At 30.2% G+C, this 18589-nt stretch overlaps 1 protein-coding gene across 1 annotated transcript in view; it reads left to right on the top strand.

Moving 5' to 3' along the window:
- Nucleotides 1-5192: 5192 nt before the first annotated feature.
- LOC108693325 (GTP cyclohydrolase 1) overlaps nt 5193-18589 on the top strand; it is a 19614-nt gene continuing 6217 nt past the window's right edge. Inside the window, exons 1-3 of the mRNA XM_018202216.1 lie at nt 5193-5452; nt 6136-6423; nt 17708-17917. Of these exons, the coding sequence (XP_018057705.1) occupies nt 6249-6423; nt 17708-17917 (385 nt within the window). The 5' untranslated portion in view covers nt 5193-5452; nt 6136-6248. The remainder of the gene's footprint in view (nt 5453-6135; nt 6424-17707; nt 17918-18589) is intronic.

Raw genomic sequence — 18589 nt, forward strand, 5'->3', positions numbered from 1 at the left:
AATTAAATGTGCAGTCATTTTTTTTTATTTTGTAATTTAATAATATACGTACACAAATGCATACTTTATTAGAGAATACTTTATTGTTTACAAATATAACATCTATATAATATAGCATCTCTGAAAAAATTTGATTTAATTTTTTAGTAAAATTTAATTTTATTAATTCATTGTCCTATTTTTCTCTTACATATTAAAAAAAAAATTAAGCTTTGTACAAATGACATATCACGGCTTTTACCCGGCTCGATTTCCTTACCACGAGTCTCACATGATATTGTAGGCGAAAGGGTTCCATTTTATGGGAAGGAGATCTATCTAACCTAATCTGCAGTTTCAACTTACTAAAGACAGCCTGTCTACCTATTTCTGGTTGGAAATCGACGCATACGAACTAAAAATTGGAGATACATAAAAAGTTCAGTGTTCATACTGTATGTACTTATACTGTGACAACACGCTGACCTCATTTTCCACCATTTTACAATTCTATATATCAGCACGGTTGTCATATGATTTGAAACGATTAAAAAATATATTAAATATTAAGTGAACAGTAATAAATAATAGTAAAAAAAATAATAAATAAGTAATTATTTATTATAAATAAGCGTTATTATTTACTATGTGTGAAACTGAGTTTTACTGTCATAGCAAGTGTATTAAAATAAAATCCTCGAAAAAAATTAAAATAAAATAAAATCATCGAAAAAAAGATCAAGCTTTGATGACTGCAGTAGATAACATGCGCAAAAATACACCATGTCTATTTCATCATGGTTTTGGATATCATTTGTCAAGATCAAAGCCATTGGAGGTTGTACCTCTTATTTTAATTTTTATGTAAAAATGAATTTTTAGTGCAAAAATGAAAATAAGAAGAATAATCTCAAAAGAATAGCCTCTTAACAAATGATATTCAGGATATGATCCTGAACAACATTCAAAAGGTTTTAGCGTCAGTCGGACACCTTGGGTAATGTTAATGCCGGCGGTACTGTCAAGTATATAACTCAAAAAGTACTTAATGAAAAAATATTTTCTTATAGCATTTTGGAAAGCTTTCGACATCAGCTTTATATTATGACATTAAATTCTGAAAATAAAAGTTGAATATTTTTTAAAAAATCGATGTAATCTTGACTTGATCTTGATGACATCACAAGGTCAAACTAATAAAATCATTAAATAGATTTTTTAAATCTTGTAATTTTTATCTGAAACATTTATTTCAAAAATGCACTTTCCGAGATATTCAGCTGGCTTGGAACTTTTGATAGGCACTGTATACTTTTATGTATATTATTTTATTTTAGTATTTTTATTTTAGTATTTTTTCGTTAATTTTTTTCTACGAATATACAATTTCATGTAAAAATTTTAATTCTACTAGAAGGGATTTGCAAATTCTCTCCAATTACTCGTTTCTGTAAAGAATGTCTATGTAGGAAGCGTGTCGTCAAAAGAATCGAGTTCTTCCGCTATGAATTCTCTTATATGGAAAAAGATACAGATACAGGAGCAAAAAGTATCGAGGCCAACTTGGTAATGCGCATTTTCACTATCGAGGGTAAAACCAATCCTTTGATAGCCTATCCGACCTTGCATCTAACCAGGTATGACTGCTATAATAGATGTGTGTAGGAATCTAATATATTCCTAGTAAACGAGAATGAATTAAAATGGATTAAAATTTTTTTAATGCGTACTTTAAATCCATGAAAATGGATTGAATGGATTGAAATGAATTGGATCCGACTAGTTTAATATTCGAAAAAAAAACATTCATATTTAAGGGTTACAAATTTTATTCCTAAGACATTTATAATAATTATATTTGAAATTAAATTGATATTAAAAAACGCACCTTAGCGGGATTCGACTCTGGAACCTCTGAATTATGAATCTTCTACGTTGTCCGCTATACTTCTTCAATTGGTAAATGTGTCATTCATTCTCTACTTCAATTATAACCAGCTGAACCAGTGCACGAAATTATATAGATATAATAAAAAATCATTTAACAGATATAATAAAATATAAACAATTTACATTATAATGAGACAACTTGGATAAGTGTCGGATAATCTAATCTCAGCCGATGTCACATGATCGTAATATTCAGATTTGGTTTGCGAGTGTTCACATCGATAATTCATTTTACTTCTAATCAAAGAGAAACAAAAGAACAAAGAACTCAATTATTTTTACGTTACAACTTTTTTGAATTTAATTAGATTAAAACAAAAAATTTCCTATTTATAATTTTGAATAATTTAAGTAGCATTTATGGTTCATTTTTAAATAAAAACCTTTTTTTTTCAATTGGATTGAAAAACTGCATTTCATATTCAAAATATTGAATTGAACAGTATTCACGATGCACAGAAAATGCTAATATTATTTTTAAATTGAAAGGCATAGAGATGTGTTCTATGCAATTCCTATAAATGAATAAAAATGCATTCAAGATTGAAAAAGATTCATTTTAACATTTATGAATCCATATTTCTGAAAATCTGAATCCATTTTAATCTATTTCAATTCATTCTCGTTTGCTGGATTAATCTTCTTCCTTGTACATGTCTCGTTCTGTATTCACTATGCACTGTGCTTACTGCATAGGGATGTAATACAAAATGTTTCAGAAATTTTAATTTTAGCGACAGATGGGTTTTCTCTAACGCTCGATACAAGAATAGCAACAAATTTCAAATATTGAAATTCTTAATGCGGCGACAACAGAATTTGAAATTTGTTTTAGACATCTTAATTGACAAAATAAATAGAATTATATATCTTTCTGATAAAAAAAAAATTATAGATTGTCTAAAGTGGGCTTGATATATTATATTTCGCGATATATTATATAACTCTTTCGAAGGACATAAAAAATAAAAAAGTAGTCGTGTCAGTAATTGATGATTTTAATAGATCACTTATATAATGTGTGCTAATAAGAATAGAATGTTAATATTATCTCGGATTTATAATTTGTCTCGATATTAATATTTCTTTATTCGTGATTCAAACTGTAAATTTTATATAACATGTATAAACAAAAAGTAGTGCTATTTCAACATTTTTTTCTTGAGGAGGATGGACATTTAAAGCTCGAAACAATCTGGATGTGAGTAACTAACTCGAAGATGCGGATTAATCTTTTACATTTTTTGCAAAAATTGAAAATATGATATAGAGGAAATGGACAAAAAATAAACCTGTCCCTTTTTCTGCAAGGAAATGGTAATGCATATATCATATAAGAACCGGTTGTTTGACGTCGGGATTCACTATGACATAGGTACTTTCCTCGGTCGACTCTCGCAAAATCCATTTATCCTATTTTTGCTTCTTTTATTTTCTTTTTTGGTATAAGTGTATAGGACACTTTGGTGCAGTCATGTGTATGTATTCGTGCGTGTGTGTGTGTGTGCGTGCATGCTTACGTCACTTGAATAAAACGGCGCGGCGATTTCTTGTAGCATATTTTAATTTAATAAATAGCATTTATAATTTAAAAATCGCGCGATTCTTTTTTTTTTGAGTGCAACGCTGACAAACGTTACATAGGCGCGATTAATGTACAACAGAAATATAAATTAAACTGTGCATATCATACATTTAATCATTTTACATTTATTTTATATTTTTGTGTTAATTTTATATTCTACACACATATCTAAATTACTATATCCAAGCAGAACAAGTGATATAACGTCATGATAACGTTAAAATGATATTAAAATGAATCGGAAATGATTGAAAAATAACTTTTAATGATTATTTTGAAATTATTTTGACATCATTTAATATCATAAATAACTTGTTGTTCTGCTTATATCTTATATTAAATTTTGTAAAACGAAATTATTATGCTAAGCGTGTTACTCATTCTTTATTTCTTATTTTTATTTTGTGCATACCTTCTATGCTATAAATTATTAATGAAATCTTAACTGCAGAGAGAGAAATCTATAATCTTAGAATAGAATAAAATTTCATCTTTTTAAACGTTCGTTTCAGAATAAATTGTAATAAATATTGTAAGTATAGGCAGAAAAACTATTCTACCTATGTATCATGCACACATTTCATGTACACATGTAGAATTATTTAAAGATTTAATTAGCAAGAAAATCAGTATAGTTTCAATGACGAAGGAAAGAATGACGACTTAATGTCTTAATGAGACATGAGGTGGCTATGCATTACATTTGTGGGAAACAACCAAGTGGAAATCCCAGATTCAGTTCCCTAAGGATTTTTCTGATTACACTTTAAGCTGACGTAAAAAAAGTCGGGATTTCCCTACCAACCGAAATAGTCTAGTATTATTAAGCTTTTCTATGTTCTAGAATTTACAGACTTATAAAAAGTCCCTTTTCTTTTTCTAATTTTTTTTCAATTAATTTTCTTTTTTTCAATTAATCTAAGACTAATTCTTTGGCAAATCAATTATAAAAATAAATTTTATCAAGCAGTGTTCCAATCAATTAAGCTTATCTTATCAATTAGCTTACAGTTAAATTAGCTTACAGTCAAATTTTATTAAATCTTTATATTAATTTTATTTAAAGATCTTAATCTTATAATTTTACAATAATATCTTATAATAATATCTAAGTAATTTTTTTGACAGAATGGATGAAAGAGACATGGATAGATCAATACAAAATACAAAAGAAAAGAAGGAAATCCAAAAGAGCATGATTCTATTAATTCCCTCCATTGCATTCAAATCTCAAGGATCAGGTGATTCTGAGTCCTGCAAAGTCATTTCCGTATTATCGATCATCAATGCGAGTGATGCAAGGAGAAAGAGAAACTAAGAGACTTGGTAACGCTAAATCGAAAATCTCTTTGAATGCGATTTTTAATATTATATTACTAACTTGATATTTATCAATATTCTAATGATTTGATGCAATATTTGGATACCCCAGTGCGTTTGCACATCGGAGGTAAAATCGTTCTTTCTTTGTCTTTCCCGTAATCTCTGACGCGAGAGGGGCTCGTAACTCTTTGTGATATAGTAGGAATAGCTGACGGAGGGAGAGAAAGAGAGAGAGAGAGAGAGAGAGAGAGAGAGAGAGAGAGAGAGAGAGAGAGAGAGAGAAACAGGAGCCGCGCGCATATATACGAAAGGACTCGTGGGTGACGTTCGGTCACCACCGTCTCTTGGTCTACGTTCGGTTGAGCTCGCAATACTCGCATCAGTCCACATCAGTCGCGCTTCGCCCGTCCTGAGTATCGTCGCGGCTCCTCCACGCGTCCGTCGCTTGTGCATGCGGTGCCGGCTTATCTTCTCTTAGTCGTGATTCCTCTGTTCTGCTTTGCACGTGCCACCCTCGCGTGTGTCACGCACAGCTCTTGCCGGCGCGTAGCTTCCGAGATCGTTGTTAGGACGAACACAGCTTCTTTTGCCACGAGACAGCAAGCCGTGTTAGAAGTAAGTTCGAGTCATCAGTCCATCAGGATCAGATGTAGAAAAGTTTCGAGAAGCTCTGTTTTTTTATCTCATGTAAATATTTAAATCTGAATTTTATTGTGTGAAATTTGATTATTTCGAAAAGTTCTCTGGTTCGCGAGCGACACTGATTGTTTTTAGTGCGCGTGACGCGGAGTTATAAGTTCTTGATACGACAAATGTTAAATGTCAAGCGGTAACTGCGAGTGATGTTTAGTGTTTAGAGGCTTTTTAAAGTGATATCTAATGTTTATTACATTTTATTGAATAAAAAGGAAATTCAGTTGAAATGCATAACAACGATTACAAGATTTGTTTAATTTTAGAAGACTTCTGATTATTTTAATATTGCAATGGAACTGTTATCATTGTCACTTAAATTTTCAAGAAATAAAAAATAGATAAAGAAGTAAGATAATGATGCTAAAGAAGTAAGATAATGATAGAAGAGATAGAAGAGATCATTGTTTTATATATTTATCATTGTTTTATTTAATATTGAAATAAGATATTTCAATATCTTTGATATTGTTTGACATTGATATTGTTTATAAACGCGGAAGCGTTTATACAAAAATGTATCGTATCTAACTCCGAGATTCTAATATATTTAGTTAATTTTATGAATTCGTTTTTGACAATACAAATGTTTCAAATGTTTCTAGGTACAATACAACTATTCTGAACCGCTCGACACATTTGAAAACCTTCAAATCTCCCGAATCGGAATATCGGAAGCATCAAGAATCGAACGATCGGTGCCGGAAGATTGTCAATCATGAACGGAGTATCTAGTAAGTGCGCGAAGCTAAAGATGTACGATGGCGAAGATGACAACTCGATAATCAAGAAACCTTTACCTTTGAGGGCGATTTCGTGGAGTGACAATATCGAAGAAACCGATTTAGACGTTCCTGGAACACCTAGAACACCACGTACGTCCACGACAAAAGGTATTGCAGTTTGAAATATTTTGATTAAAATTACGTAAAAATCATGGCAATTTTAAAACCATCGCTTGTAAAGAAGAATTCCTTGTAGAATTATTTTGTCTCATTAATTCTTTTTGAAACATTAATTGTAATTACTGAACTTTGTTGAGTATAGCGCATCTTTCCTAAGAATTAGGAAGGTATTTGTGAGTTATTATACAGAAGAGTTATTATAATTATTATATGATAGCATATCGCAAGCATGCATCGTATCAAGTTATTTCTTGTTTTTTGAGGCGATTGATAGGCGTATACAGTCTATATAATTCTTGTTCATATCTCGTTATAACGCGTCAGACTTAAATGGACGAAAAAAAATGAATTACTTCTATTGATATTTACACTTAACAAATAATTTTATGATACAAATTATTGACTTTTAACATTCTACTTTTGAAGAAATAAATTGACAAAAAGTTATATATACAATTTTTTTCTGAGATATTTTGAACCATACTAATATTCAGAGTTGATAATCTAAAACATTTTCATTAGAAAAACGATGTTATTTCGAAATCCAAAGAGAAACAATTAAATAGTCTCAGATTTAGCACAAAATTAAAAATTCTTTTTTATTTTTTTTAAATAATTAAAATTGAAATATTTTGTTAAACGTTTTCATATTAGCCGTTGTATTTTTATTTCATGAATATAAAAAACCATCCATTTAAAAATTAATAAATTATTATATCTATAACATGAGTCAAATGGGAAATTATTATTTATATTTAATATACGAAATAAAGTCTATATTAAAATCGGAGCATTACGAGAAATGTCTCGAGAAATGTATTTATAGAAGAAAATCTGTAATATCTTTCGATATCAGTACATATAAAATTTGAGTGAACGGTTATCATACAATGACTGTTCTTATGTTAATGTTTATCGCGACAATATCTTGAGATGATAAACAAGTATGGGCACGCCCGTTGGGATACAGTTATAGTGATGTGCAACGTATAACTGTAACTTATGAAAATGATATGTGGTAGGGTGATATCAGAAAAAAATTTCAGAGAAAAAATATAATTGAAAAATCGATAAAATTCCATGATAAAAAAAGTGTAATCTCGAGAGTCTCGTATGAATCATTTCTTAAACATAAGAATAATTCGATATTATGTTACATTTTTTTTCTGAAAGTTTGAATAGTTTTAAACAGAAAAATGATTTTAGATAATTATGTGATAATAAAGTCATTCTCAATTTACGATAAATTATCATACTGTAGAGATAATTTTAATTGTGAAAGGAAGAATACATATCTCTTTTCATAATAAAAAATTATCTCTCGATTATGAATTGAATTTTTGAAATAATGAATATTATTTCGAAATTATATTGTAAATATTTTATTACGTTAATATATAAAGAAATCAATTATTATCGTCGTAACAAAATTGTCCCTACTACTAAAAATGAAGTTTTTCTGCCGCTGTCATTAGTTTCTAAAATGTTGAATCATTTTCTATTGGAAATTGGCGGAGTTTGATAATGAAATTGATATTCTTTGCATGTCATATTGAACGAATTTTCCACGCCTCTAATGACCGCTTTGTCATCGGCATTGAATTCAATTATGTGACACGGTCATTAGGAAGAGACGGGCTAACTGAGTTTCCAACGTGAACACGTGCTTTTCTCAGTACCGTTGTCGTTATCTTAGAGAAGTCGATCGTTCGCGAGTCCATGAATAATATTGCACGCGAAACCTTGAATCTGTTTTGCCGAGCACTTTCTACTTATGCACCGTTAACGCACACGAAATGGAAACGCGTAAGTACTATTTTAATCACGCATGCCACTTTGTTCTCGCACGACAGAACAATTAAGTGATTAGAAGAAGAACAATTGGACACGTACACGAAATTTTTGTTACTCGCCTTATAATTTAGTCGTTAATTAATTTGTCGCAGATAAGTACGCGGCGTGTCACGAGGATAATATTGTAACGCGAGACTATCAATTAACTTCATAGGCTATTGTAAAAATCGATCGAATCGGTCATTGAATCGCGATGACTAATAAAATGTCAACACTTACACAAAAGCCGAGCCAATGCGAGCTGCTCATGCTGCATTTATTGAATCTCTGCGAAATTTATTCTGACAGTAAAATTTACTCTCAGATTCAAGAAAAATTTCATAGTAATCATGGAAAACTCACTAAAGACAGAGAATCAAAAATACACTTTTGTCGAACTTTATTTATTATCCACACGTGTCAGATAAATCAGATTATTCAACCTTTTTTCGAACTAGTTGAAAAGCAGATTTTACGAAACATTTACTGGAAATTTCTTCAGCGGAAATATTAGGTGAAAAAGGTCGTGGCGTTTTTCCCAAACCTAATATCTAGAATCTATAAATAAAATGTGATAATAGATCATCGGAAGTGAGAATTTGCCATTTCATATTATTTATATAAATAAAATGCCTCATAAATGATTGAAATAACAGATTTATGTTTCATTGTTAGTCTGCTGTTAGATTATATCCAGAAGTTTTTTGCCGACAAAACAAAAATTTAATGCAGATATAGTGTATGCTCGATCAGCTGAAATATCGAATCTATTCATTATTGACTTGTTATTAACCCTTACTGTACAAAGTAATTATCTTACCATAAATTTGATATATAAAACTTGTATAATAAACTTGTTGAATAGTATATGAAAGGCATACGAACATATCCGATTGCCTACGAAGTATATGAATCTATTATCGTATACGATCACATGCCAGCTGCAGGATTGAACACATGATCATACACGATCGCATACGAGTTACATATCGCCGTCAGAAATTTGTATCAGAATCAGACACAGATGTGACATAGTCATTTGACCAGTATTAGAATAGATACATTTTGTAGAACAAATACATTTGAAAGATTTCTAGATATAGGTATAGGTATTGTGTGGAAAAAGTATTTAAGTATAAGTACAGATATATTTTTTGATAATTACTTAAGTATAGATATAGATAAAAGAAAAACGTATCCGAAAGTAACTTTTTAAGTACTTAAAAAAAATGAAAAAAAGAAAAATGAGAAGATAAAAAAAATGGGGAAAACAAGAAGAGGAAAAAATGTAAACAATGTAAAATGTTATATTCTATTTATTTGTTTTAATACATAAAAAAATGTCTCAATAATGAAAATTTAAGTCAAAAATAACAAGCTATGTATAGACTAATTTTATTTTATCTACCATTTATTAGATAAATGTTTAGATTTCAAAATTGTAATTTTACATATATTATCGCGATAGATTATCGGTAGGAATCACTTCTATAGACTGCTAACTTCGCCTTCATGTTTGAAGATAGCACTGGGTGGCCATATTTCAGTTTCCTTACATGTATAAATTACATGAATAATCACTGCGTAAGTCAAATTTTACAGGACCTATATTTATATTATTTCTTATTTTATATCAACTTTTGCAGTTTATCATACTACAAATTATCATTTTTTTTATATTTTTGTTAATCAGAATATAATAGAATGAAAGGTCACCATAAAATAACATTTGACATTTGTGATAATTTCTGTTATGACTAACGTAGTGTTTTTCACATAAATTCACGCGATATTTACAGACAGAATGCATGTATACACATATAGAAGAAGGAACTGAAACAAGGACAACTTGAAATCAGATTCATCTCTTCCTATCACATTGAGTCTGCAGTCTATTCATATAAAGCCTCGTCTACAATAGTCGCATAGGTCACAGTATAAGTACACACAGTATAAGTACACACTTTTTATGTGATCTCAATTTTTAGTATATATGAGTCGATTTCCAATCAGGAATGTGGCTATCTTCAACAAGTTGAAATTGCAGATTAGATTAGATTAGCTGGATCTCCTTTTCATAAAATATAATTAGTCCTTTCGTCTACTATATTATATAAAACTCGTGGTAAAGAAATCGAGCCAAACATGAATATCACGAGTAAGAGCCGTGATATATCGTTCGTACAAAGCTTAATTTTTTTTTTAATTTGTAAGAGGAAAGTATGGCAAAGAATTAATAAAATTAAGTTTTACTAAAAAATTAAATCAAATTTTTTCGGAGAAGCTATATATATTGTGTAGACTATTATATTTGTATACGATAAAATATTCTCGTAATAAAGTATGCATGAGTGCGTACGCGCGCGCGCGCGCGCGCGTGTGTGTGTGTGTGTATATTATTAAATTACAACTTCACATTTAATTACAATTTTCATGCAATATATCATTTTTTTATACATAATTATTCATTTAATTATAATTTTCATATAGTATTTAATTAATTATTATTTTTAACTTATTACTATTTATTATTATTATTATTAATGTAAATATTATTTTTATATAATGAATTCGTTAACATTACATAATTCTGATTTAAAAATATATACGCTATAAACAATTTTCATGACACGACCGAATTATGTCTTTTTTTTTGTTAGAAAAATCATTCTGTAGTTTTATATTAGGTGTACAACTTTGTTTTCGCCGTTTTCCTATAGATGGCTTTAGCGATAAGTGGTGGTCAAAATAAATAGATCATAGACGTTATACAATAAACTTAGGCATCTGTCAACATAACTCCATAGAAACATTAGTCGATTTGTGTCTGCATCATAAAGTTATTCTCGATTGAAAATGTCAGTTTACGAGCCAAATTCTCATCATTTGCGGGAGGTTTTAATTTTTTGCTTCAATATGAAGAAATCTGCGGCTGAGGCTCATCGAATGCTCTCAAATACTTATGGTGAGGCCGCTATTAGTGAAAGAACGTGTCGTGAGTAGTTTCAACGCTTCAAGAATGGTGATTTTGACGTCCAAGGTCATGCTCTGTATTTGGTGGGACCAGCTCGGCGTAGTGTATTATGAACTGTTAAAACCGACTGAAACAATCACAGGCGGTATCGAACGCAATTGATGCATTTGAGCCGAGCATTGAAAGACAAACGGCCGCAATACAACGAGAGACACGATAAAGTGATTTTGCAGCATGACAATGCTCGACCCTATGTTGCGAAAGTGGTCAAGACATACTTGGAAACGTTGAAATGGGAAGTCCTACCTCACCCGCCGTATTCTCCAGACGTTGCTCCCTCTATCATTATTTCGATCAATGGCATACGGCCTGGCTGATCAGCACTTCCGGTTTTATGAAGAAGTAAAAAATTGGATCGATTCGTGAATAGCCTCAAAAGATGACCAGTTTTTTCGACGCGGGTTTCGTACGCTACCCGAAAGATGGGAGAAAGTAATGGCCAGCGATGGACAATACTTTGAATCATAAATGTATAACCAATTTTTTTACAATAAAATCTCGAATTTCGGAAAAAAAACGGCGGAAGCAAAGTTGTACACCTAATATATAAGAACTCAAATGTATAAATGCCTTTTCAACCCACAACATGGCGGCAAGTCATGTAATCTGGGGACCCATTACATCAAAGATGCTCAGTGTCCATACTGTATGTATTTATATTGTGCATAGGTTGTATCGCATGTCGCGAGTAATAGCATTACAAGAAAATTTGTCACATGCCACAAGAGTGTCGCTAAATGAGCGTCTACAATAGTCACTATTGTTTGCACGTAACAACAAATTCTAAACGTTGATTTGCTGCGCTGTGATTGGCTGAGATCATGCAACACACTTGTCGCAGTCGCAGAAAGTTGAAGTTGGCTCAACTCCGTACCACAAAAGCTCTTGCAACTACGACAATCATGCGACAATATGCGACACTTCTGCGATATTTCATACGACATGCGACACAGCTTGTACGATATTATTGTAGACGAAGCTTAAATCTGTGATAGAAACAGCGCGGCAAACTGATCACTGACGCTATTTCTTCAAGGAGTCGCTCATGTCATTTTTCTCTTAGGACGGAAACGTAAAAGAAACGTAAAATTTTTTGTGTGCACACATGCATACATAAAAATTTTCACTTTTCAACAAGCGATTCCGCCCTAAGAAAAAAGTCACTCCAATTGGTCTCGTGCATCAAAGCTTTGTGTAAAGTCTACTATATAAATGCAAGAAAAAAATCACAATTTATCATGTTACAAGTTGTTCTTTTTTAATCTATGTATCCTGCATTGATAATAGGCTTTATACAGCTTTAGTGTTTGATACCAAATCTGAGTATAATATTTATTATGGGACAATAAATTTTGTTCGGAATTATTTCGTTTTCTCTAGAAAACATAATAGAAATCTAGAGAATAATTGAATAATTCCGATCGAAATCCATTTCGACTTATTCCATGATAGATGTCCGGAGAAGACCGGCGTCGCGTCACCAATTTATCACTCTCTTTTTATGAGATTTCTCAGTTGTTAATCACTAAATATTAGAAACTAAAGTTACCTATAGGAGCCCGAGAAAAAATTTTATAAAATTGTACATATAAAATTATAAAATTATATATAATTATATATATATGAAATATGTTCAAATATGGACATATTTCATACACTGAATATCCTTGATCTACGCGAGATTACTTCTCGTGAGCAGAGTGGATTAAACTAAATCGAAAAGTCCTTTACCATTTTGCAATTTTCGCAATATTTTAGAAGATATTAATTTCTAACGATCGCCAAATAAGTATGCATCCGTGCAAACTACTGCCAAGACTGTGCCTATCATTTGTTGTCGATTGTCGCTGGGGATTACCAGGTGCGCGCTAAACGCCACTCAAGTGACGCGTCTACCAAGCAATCGTTATTCTCCGTGCAACAAGCGATCGTATACTTGAAGGTCTGCGCGCATACGTGCTTATTCAGTAATATTCAAAAATTAATATCTCTTAAATTAATATCTCTGTATTACAAAATTGTATAATGGTAAAGAAATAATGGTAAAGAACTTTCGACTAAGTTTAGTTCGCTATACCTGCTCATGAGAAGCGATTCCGTAAGTTGAGGACATCTTATATTATTATATAATTTTATGTAACTAAAATTACATAATTTTGTAAAATATTTTTTTCCCTGTGTGATAAAGCAAATGAAAGCACAAAATTATTAAGAATTAGAGAAGAAAGATGATTTATAGTATAATTAATAATAATAAAAAATTAAGTTTCTATGACATACAATAAAATGTATAAGTATCTTGTACTTATGCATGTAAAACTTAAAGATACTGTATCAAAAAATAACTACATACGAATATCTCCGTTTATAAAGATCTAGGTAATGCATTTAGGTACAGCTAAAATATCTAGATACTGCATCTAGATACTTTTAGCTAGATAATCAAGTTCCAACTGTATATTTGACATATGTATCGAATCATATCTGATCGTCTACGAAATATATGTAAATCTTATACAAATCATATGCAATTACATTTCAATTGCATGATTAACGAATTACATATAGGATGTTCATCCATAAATGTCTGAACAAATATTTCAACTGGTTGAAATTAAGAAAGTTTAATAAGAAAAATTTGACGATTCCGAGTCAACTACAAAGTGCACGTAAAAATTTTTTTTTCTACGCTTAGGTTTTTCGAGTTATGTTAACATAATTAACATAGATTAACATAGTTTTTTTAAATGGATACTTATAGTTTTTTTTGTATGTAGTAGAGAGTAGATTTGCAATCAAAATTGTATATACAATATAATAATAGTAAAAAATTGGTACTATGCATCGTTTACGAGATAATTGACGTCTTAAGTATCAAATTAGTAAATTGGATTCTAAGTAATTTTGAACGTGGTTTGAAATGTCAAAGAAAGATCGAAGAAGAAAACAAATAATGTTTTTTATGGAACATTTATTAATCCATAAATCGAAATTTTGATCATTAATACAATATTTAACACATTTTATAATGTTTCTCATTGTTAACTGAAACTTTTTTACTGTAATGCCTTTAATAGCTCTAGTGATTTTATGTCATAAATCTTCTTCATTTTCAGGAACAGTTGCGTAGACAATGTCTTTAATATATCCCCAAAAGAAAAATCCACAAGATCAAATCCGCAAGATCTAGATGTAGGGTCATTAGTATCTATCCAATAATTAGGGAATCTATCATTTAAAAAGTGGCTATAACATGTGTATTATGTGGTGGAGTCCCATCTTGTTGAAAAATAATATCTCGAAAGATTGATAATGGAAGATCGCGTAAATAATTTGAAAAGTTGTTTGCAAAAATTTCAAATATCTATCACTATTAAAATAACCATAAAAAAAGAAAAATCCAACAATTTCCGATGATTCCGCATCACACGTTCACTGTAAATTTGCATTGAAAACTTCTATCTCTTATCGCATGTGAATTCTCATCAGAACAACTATGCGTTATGTCGGTTTTCCATACTACAATTTGAAAAACACGATTTGTCAGACCATAATATTTTTTTAAGAAAATCAATGTCATTGCGATAATTAATTCAAAGCCAGTGACAGAACATTAATCGACGATCTGCATCTCCTTTATGTAAAACTTGTACTAAATTATTACGAAATGGTTTGAATTTGTATTCTTTATATAGCAGTGCACATAACTTCTTGATATTTCTAAATTACGTGCTATTATTCTTATATAGATGGTTTGTTTTTAATAAAACTTAATAGTACCCTTGTCTCTTTCTCTTGATCTGATTGTACGATGTTGTCTTGTTAGTAATCTTATTCAATGTAATTGATCTTCGACTCGCCGAAATTGTGACCGTTTGATATCCTTTGTTCTGGATATTTTTGTTGATAAAATAATCAAGCTTCGTTTTCATTACACATTAAATGCCACATTACGAGCACATTATACTAATTGTAAACATCGTTATTTTCATAATCTACAATATGATATGTATTCATTGAAAAGATAACTGACTGACTAATTAACAGATACTGCATTGAATTTCATACTCCATGCTAGACAAATACTTTATTTACAAAACAAGCAGTCACGTATTTTGACAAATTGAAGTGATCCTGTTTGACATAATCGAATTCAAAATATTAGTCTGAATCTTGTTTTTCAAATTGTGATATAGAAATCAATTTCTTAAGACTCAATACTTAAGATGTCGATTATCTCGTAAATGATGCATAGTAACAATTTTTTATTACATATGATTTTGATTGAAAATGTTCCCTACTATACAAGCTGCGTTCGGTAATGTTAATCTGAGGCGTCGGTCTTTTATTATAGCATATGTCACATGCACTGTAGGAAAAGAGCACTCCGATACCTCAGATTTGCATTGCTGAACGCAGCTACAAATATGCAAAAAAATTATAACTAGGTATCCATTAAAAAAAACTATGTTAACCTATATAATTCGAAAAAAGTAGTAGAAAAAAGAGTAGAAAAAAATTTTACGTGCACTTCGTAGCTGAATTGTACAAATTTTTGTTATTAAACTTTCTTGTAATTTCAACCAGTTGCAAGATATTTATTCAGACATTTATGGGTAGACCCTGTATATCACGATCAAAAATTAGTAATAGAATCAATAGAACATACATGATATATTTAACAATTTATCGTATATGATTCCGTACAAAGACACATCCATTATATATGATAAACGATCTTACAAAATACATGTTTTGTCAAACACTTAATACTTAACTGAAAAAATTGAAAAAAATCTTCAAATATTTGAAATATTATATAATTTTATATTGATAAATTACACATATATTAGAAACAACATTAGATTACACATACGTGGTGTGTGTGTGTGCGTGCGTGTATGTGTGTGTGTGTGTGTATACACATACGCGCGCGTGCGTACAATTCAAGTAGATGTCATTCATATTGCATGCAATTTTCTCATATGTCATTTATATATCAATCATATACGCGCGACAAAATCTCAAGTAATGTATATTATAAATCCTATATGACTCATTAGCATATGATAAAATCATACAGTTATATAGAATGATATGTGAATTGTATGACTCATTAGTATCGACATATCATTTTACTATCATATATTTTGTCATATTCCTAAAATATTCCTAGAATGTTATATAAATATTATTAAAAAAAATTAAAATAAGTTATTATATTTTGAAAACATTATATAATATTTTTTAATGTTATAAGAGTATTCTATGAATGTTATATGTCTATTTATATAAATATGCTTAGTGTATTTCCTTTATCATCCTTGAAATATTTATTAATATTAATTATTTTTATTTTAGTGCAGTTTAAATTCACAATCCAGTAACGAAAATATCTTATGAATATATGCTGTGTTTTGTGCTTAAATAACGTTTCGATGTTATTTTACGTACATACAGTCTTACAACTGCTCGCCAAAATTATTTTCAGTCTTTAAACATATATTTAATCGATGTAACAGTTTTACAAATTAAAATAAATGTTGTTATGATATTTTTTAATATTCATACGATATTATAGTAACACTAAATAATATTACTTTTAATCATGTAATATTAGGAGTGGACATATAATCATTAATATTTCAAGAATATTATTTAATATTATATAATTTCAATAAAATATTCTTCAAATGTTATGTTTAATATTCTGGAAATATGCCTAAAATATTATTTAAATATTAAATATTAAATTAATATTAAATAATATTATGTGCCTATAGGGATGTGACGGTAGTAACTGAGCGATTTCTATTCAAGTTTTTTTGAGTCTTTTTAATTATAAATTATACTACATTTTATTATTTTTCATGGAGTTTCAATATTTATTTTAGAAAATTGAAAGTATATTAGTGTATTTAAAAAAATTTTTTTAACCATCCCAAGTAGCATAATAGCGTTTGCAAAACGCTAAAAAATGATTATATGTGCTTTTTGGTGTTTTGTTAATGCTTTGTAAGTGCTATGTATAATGGGATTCTGAGGAAAGGTGAAAAAAAACAAACGAATTCTAGTGACCCATGTTTGAACGAATGAGATATCAAATTGTATCTTGTATTGTAAAAGTTAATATTTTGTTTATTGAAAAGAAATCTTATCTCGTACATAATGTGCGTAACATTCATCCACGGTGTGACCATACTTTATTCCATTTATGTGCAAATATGCGCGCGATTCACGGGTCGTGACATGCGATAACAAAGATGTGATATGTCGTTCGTTTTAGCGTTATCATCTATCAAAAATGACGATCGTTGGCGAGAAAATACGATCAGCATCTTCATGATTGTTTCGGCTTTCATTTTCTGGACTCTAATTTACTGATGTATTTCATTTGCATTTTAGGTCACGAAAAATGTATGTTTCATCACGATTTGGAGTTGGATCACCGACCACCCACGCGGGAGTCGATGATACCGGAAATGTCTCGAAGTTATAAGCTGCTCCTGAGTTCGTTGGGCGAAGATCCGGAACGACAGGGACTTCTGAAAACGCCGGAACGTGCTGCGAAGGCCATGCTTTTCTTCACGAAAGGATATGATCAGAGTCTCGATGGTAAGTTATAATTTTGAATGTTGTTTTACTTATATCAAAAATTAAAAAAGCTATAAAAAATGAAAACTCCTTAAAATTAATCGCAATTAATTGTTCTTGCATGTTCAGCTAAAAAAAATAATAGTCGAAATTGTTAGAACGTTTACTAGAATGTTTAGAATTATTTAAATCGCTCTCCTTTCGAATTGACACTGGAAATGTTGCAAAATTAATATGCTTGCGGATGTATAAGCGCAGAAAAAAAGAGAAAATAGTGCAGCCTTGATTTGAAGGTCGACTAATACAAGGTTAGACTTGATCCATGTAATATGAATTCTACAAGCGGCAATTACATTGCGATCCATCGTTTATTGCTTAACAGCAACGGCTGCCATCCGGTGATCGCTATTTCTGCAAAAGCTGATTTCCTATAGTTGTGATAAGGAATGTTACGATATTTTGAGTCGTTTTACGATCAGTAAGATTATTGAAACAGCCTTTATTTCCTGAAAAAAAATGCCCTTAATTTTGATACATTAGTCAAGAAATATATGTTATCACAAATTGGTTAATTTAAAACTTTCGACAAATAAATATATATATCGTCATTGTGTTACAACATTAGAGAAAATTTCTTCTAAGAATTTTCTTCTTAGAATTCTTTGTAATATTTTTGTAATATATATATATATA

The sequence above is a fragment of the Atta colombica genome, unplaced genomic scaffold, assembly GCF_001594045.1.
Source record: "Atta colombica isolate Treedump-2 unplaced genomic scaffold, Acol1.0 scaffold109, whole genome shotgun sequence".
Lineage (NCBI taxonomy): Eukaryota > Metazoa > Arthropoda > Insecta > Hymenoptera > Formicidae > Atta > Atta colombica.